We start from the raw sequence: 5,038 nt of genomic DNA on the forward strand, positions 1-5,038 counted from the left end.
CTGAAAACAGAGAATTCAGCGTGCTGCAGATTCTCGCCAGGTTTTGCAAAGCGCCCGTATGCGTCGGGAAAGTCAGTCAATGCGTGGGAATACTGTTTGTGAAGGGTCCTAGTACAGTTATGCTGTCGAAATCAGGCCGGAACAGTCAAAATTCAGCCAAGTTTGTGCGGGGCAGCTTGTAGGGATCCACAGCATTTATTCCCTCTTTTAAAGAATAAAGAAATACCGAAAGGGGCGCCTAAGTTAGGGGCCAATCTGGTGTCGGTCTTCTCATACAGGTGCATTCTAGCATCTGTATCCCATTCCCCTCTCTTGTGTCACTATAGCGCAGGTAAAATAGACGACTAATAATGGGTGAAAGCTAAATCAAGGTTTAAAGTAAAGTCTACCGCCCTTTTTGGATTGAACAGGCCGGTTTTAGTTTCTCTAGGGTTTGATTAAAGAGCTACCTCCGGAGTGACTTGAAGATCACATGATTGATTTGATTGCGGGCAGCACGCCACCAAAACGGTGACCTTATAGAGTAAGCAAAGCCCATAATGATGAAATTATGAACGAGGTGAAAGAACTTCCACGTCAGCACTTGTGCCATCTTTTTTTTAAAGGGGTTTTAGGCCCCTTGGCCAGAGTTTTTAAATTGGTAGGGTTAGGGTTTTACAAAACCCTAATCGCATGTCTGGCCACGTCACCTCACTTGTGACAGCACACTACATAGTACTTCATTTCTATGCTTGCCTTTTGGAAAGCGATGAATTGTGTTTTCTCTGATGTGTTTCTTTGAGAACTCAACCATTTTGCATATCTCATGCTTGTCACTTCTTTGTCACAAATAGTTTGTCTAACTGTCAAAACAGACAACCTTTAACTATAGTGTGCATTTGTCAGAGTGCCGAGTGGGGTAGGTGCAGGCCACCTGAAAATGCAGATGTAGCCAAATTCCGGGCAATGCAGAAAAAGCACTGCTTGAATTTCGAAGCAAAATCTTGGACAAGAGAAGAAAGGATTGAGCTTGTCAAGGGTGTAGAACAGCAAGTTCAAGAAAGTCGCATTCGCTCAGTAATGGATCTGTACAGGTATGAGCCATTTTATGATCTTTAACAGTGACAGGAAAAGCAAATTGCTGATATAAGAAATGTTGCAGTGCCAGCAATAATGATCCAACGTTTTTAGATGATCAAGTAAGGACTATTGCTGAGAATCCACCGACACCTGAGGACATTAGAAAAGCACTGCCAATGATCAACTGGAATGAAGTAGCTCGTCTGTATGTGATTGGTCGGAGCCCTACAGAATGCTGGATACAGTAAGAGTTTTTACTATTCGTTATGTAAGCTGATCCTGTTGTCCTTTTGTGGTGTTATTTTCTGCACTGAAGTTGGTGTAATTTTGGTGTTTTTACTGTGTCTTACACTGAATTTATGATCTATTTGTTAGCAAGAGGTGCATCAAACACAAACTAGTTTGAATCATTAAGATTCACAGATTGTAATGGATACAGGCAACCTACAACAAAAGAAAGACTTTATGTTGAGGAACAAATTGTTTTGGTAATGTCGGTAGTGTGATGCTTGTTTGAGTAGCTGGCTTCATCGTAGCAAGCCAGAACTAAAGTTGTTTCTGGCTGGGAAAAGCCGCTGATGGGGATGTGATCATAGGTGTTGTGGATTTTGAACCAGTGGGTTTATGCGCCCACTATTTCTATTAAGGCGGATAACATTTTTGTTGCAATGATTCAAAATTGAAAATATCTTTTTAGTGTTAATATTTTTGGTTGTGTCATATTCTTTTTTTTACATAGGTGGTCAAATCATGAAGATAGCTTGATTAATCATGGAGCCTGGACTAAAGCTGAGGACAAGAAACTATGGAGTATTGTCAAACAGCACAAATTATGCAATTGGGACCTCATCGCTCAAGAACTGGGCTCTAGGCGGTCGATTTCTCAATGTTTGGTTCGATACCAACGCAGCTTGAATGCAGGCATAGTGAGAGGTGCCTGGACACATGAGGAGGATGAGCAGCTTCGTGCAGCGGTACAGAAATATGGGGACCAGGACTGGCTAAGTGTAGCCTCAGAACTTGAAGGGCGCACAGGCCCCCAGTGCTGGAATAGGTGCGCCTGTCCTTGTGACATATGTTGGCATTTTCAGCAGATAACAATTTTCTAGTTCTCTATTTGCTTTCTATAAATGAAAAAAGCCATTTCATATCTCTTTTTTTGCGTATGCAGATGGCACAAAATTCTTAATCCCATACGGCAGAAGTCCGGTAGATGGTCCATCAACGAAGATAAACGTTTGCGATTGGCTGTATCGGTTTATGGACCAAGGATGTGGAAACTCATAGCTGTCCATGTCCCAGGTCGAACTGAGGTTCAATGTCGCGAGAGGTACATACGCTTTTGTTAAACCATTGTTTTTTGTGTTGTTTTCAAGGGTTTCTTTGGTAAACTGATCTTCTGCTTCCTTGGAAGATGGTGCAATGTACTGGATCCATCTTTGACATGGGCTGAATGGAATCCTGAAGAAGATCGAAGACTGGAGGAAGCTGTTACAAGACATGGGAGTCATCGATGGTCTACAGTTGCAAGTGAACTGATCCCACGAACTGACAGCCAATGCTGGAGGTGAACAATTTGTTGCTTTAGATCACGACTCAACCAGGGAAAGATTTTGAGAGGATTTTTTCCTTTTCTTTTTTACTTTGATAGAGAAAGAAGGGGGGGGGGGGGGGGGGGGGGGGGGGTCACACGTACTCGACCACTGCATGTTCTTGGTGTTGTTACTTCTTCTTACAGGCAAATTTTACAGTCATTTATTATCTTTTGTGTTTGCACTTATGCATTCGTAAATTATGCACATAAGACTATCCTTGCAAGTAAGAACAGATTTTGAGGATACAGTTATGCGATTATTTAACCACATTGTTGGATGAATGCCGCAGGAGATGGAAGCATCTACATCCGGAGCTTCTATCAGTTTTTCAAAAGGATAATAAAATACAGAAAGCTGCTCTTATAAGTAATTTTGTTGGCCGAAAAAGAGAGAGATCAAAATTGCGCCCAAGTGACTTTGTTCCGGAGGCAGGGGCAGGGGCGTTCAAGACAGTTGAGAAAGATTGTGAACAAGATGATTCAATCGTTATGGAACCGGTTGGGTGTGTGGGAAATCTGAAACGATGTTAATATCAATTCAGTATTTGAAATCAAACTCGTTACGTTTGAGTCTCTTTTCTCATTGTTTTCCCCAAAAATGCAGGTTTTGTGAGGAAGGGATGAGTGCAACACCAAGAGTTGAGGTTGGTGTGCCTGCTGTCACACCAGAACTTTCAAAAAAGCGTCGGTTGGAGCGACTACAGAAGCTAAGGGAAGCTAGGGCCACAGGGAAAATGGTTGCATGGAAACGGTCTGGTATGTCAACAAACTATCCTGGGGACAAGCACAGGAAGCCACCTGAACGGAGGAGAGAGAGGAGAGAAGGGAAGGGGAAAAGGTTAACTGCAAAAGGAAGATGCAACCCTTCCAAGAATGGAGTCACAGCTTTTGTCAAGGCCATGCAAGAGCTTGCAAATATCTGTGAGAAGACACAAAATCCTTCAGTCGCAGTTCTCTTGCCTCTCTCTACCAGCAAGAAAATTGGGGACAAGGGGCAAGCTAAAGCAGGGGATAGCTCTTCAAATTTAGACATTGACGAGACTGGCAAGGAGGCACCTGAAAGTGTTGGAGAAGATGAGGATGTTGAAACAGCTGTTAAGGCAGTTTTATCATGGCCTTTCAGTTGGGGTTTGCATGAATTTTTGGAGAAAGCACCGTAATATGACGAGTTATCCCAACTGAAAATAGAAGATCACCTGGAGTTTTGTTAAGCTAATACAAATTCGATTTCCTGTAGCTCAGTTGGACAAGAGAGCTTGCAGTGCAGTGCAGAGTGGAGTTGAAACGAAAATATAATTGGTTTCATGTTTTTGAGAGGCACCTTAGGTTCCTTGAAGCCCAGCCCCGCCCCGCCCCGCCCCGCCCTGCCCTGCCCTTATACATACTTGCAATGGCAATGGTAAAAACGAGGTTATTTGAGAAATACAGATTGAGAAGCTTGCCTTGCAGCAATCCAGAGCAGCCGGCAGCACGCGTGGACATTTGGAGGGAGTACGTTTGAATGCGATTTTGGTTGAGTTGCCCTGAGGCTGAGATGGCTCAAGGGCACTTCTGGTGGGCATTCTGGAGAGAAGAATGAAGATGGTATTGGACAACAGCGCTAGGCTATGTGGAGCTCTAACCGCTGTCCTTTTTGTATTCCCATTTTACATGGTCATGGTTGTAAAAGTTTGCTATTGGTAGATAAACCTTATTTTCTTCAAAAAATGTATTGCGGTTGAGTTCTCGTCAAGAGTCATGGGACTCCCTCTCTCTCTCTCTCTCTCTCTCTTTTTCTTTCTCTTTCTGGGAAATTCCTTATTTATTACATCATATGTCATTCTTTTTACATTAAGACAGGAAGTCTTTTGACTATCGTGAGCACTTGGTCTGCAGTCCTCATCTATAAATGCCACAGGGTGGGAGTCGAGGAATCTACGGCGTGGCACGTGATCAGGGGAGCGGGGGCTTTGGGCTGAGGGCGAGGTCCAGGGGTGAAGGCCCGTCGGAAGCCTAAGTTTTTAAATTACATGAAGAAGGGATCAAAAACAAAAGATTAAACCTCTGCCGTTGATCACTTCACTTTTGGGCGTGGCATTTATAGACATAAGTCTTCCAACGTTCCCTCTACCAGGGGCATTGTAGTCACAAAACAATGTTTGTTCAAAAGGACATGATTTCTGATGGACCATAAGTGCAAACAAAAGAGTAGTGCACCATCATCATGTTCTTTGGAGACCTCGACTCCCCAAGCATCTTGCCACTAGAATTCGGCCCATTTCCACCATATGTAAATGTCTTGCAGGAGCAGTACGAATGGTTTGACAGGCTCATGTCCTCTTGAGGTTAGCAGGAGTAGGCAGGACCCCAACTAAAACTCTCCACATGAATACCTTAAGTTAGGGA

At 43.4% G+C, this 5,038-nt stretch overlaps 1 protein-coding gene across 1 annotated transcript; it reads left to right on the forward strand.

Annotated features, from left to right (window-relative positions):
* Positions 1–889: 889 nt before the first annotated feature.
* MYB4R1 (myb domain protein 4r1) lies at positions 890–4,379 on the forward strand. Its single transcript, XM_086494837.1, has 7 exons — positions 890–1,073; positions 1,142–1,303; positions 1,799–2,113; positions 2,231–2,389; positions 2,474–2,626; positions 2,944–3,156; positions 3,258–4,379. Exons 1-7 carry the CDS (start codon positions 946–948, stop codon positions 3,811–3,813), a joined length of 1,686 nt encoding a protein of 561 aa, XP_086350963.1. The 5' UTR covers positions 890–945; the 3' UTR covers positions 3,814–4,379.
* The last annotated feature ends 659 nt before the right edge of the window (positions 4,380–5,038 follow it).

The sequence above is a fragment of the Adiantum capillus-veneris genome, chromosome 22 (genome assembly GCF_014529385.1).
Source record: "Adiantum capillus-veneris isolate H3 chromosome 22, ASM1452938v2, whole genome shotgun sequence".
Classification (NCBI taxonomy): domain Eukaryota; kingdom Viridiplantae; phylum Streptophyta; class Polypodiopsida; order Polypodiales; family Pteridaceae; genus Adiantum; species Adiantum capillus-veneris.

Excerpts from the sequence above, each read along its gene's own strand:
- MYB4R1 (XM_086494837.1), top strand. The coding sequence starts at position 946 with ATGCAGAAAAAGCACTGCTTGAATTTCGAAGCAAAATCTTGGACAAGA. Across the intron at positions 1,304-1,798 it reads CCTACAGAATGCTGGATACA|GTGGTCAAATCATGAAGATA; the intron begins GTAAGAGTTTTT and ends TTTTTTACATAG. Across the intron at positions 2,114-2,230 it reads GGCCCCCAGTGCTGGAATAG|ATGGCACAAAATTCTTAATC; the intron begins GTGCGCCTGTCC and ends TTGCGTATGCAG.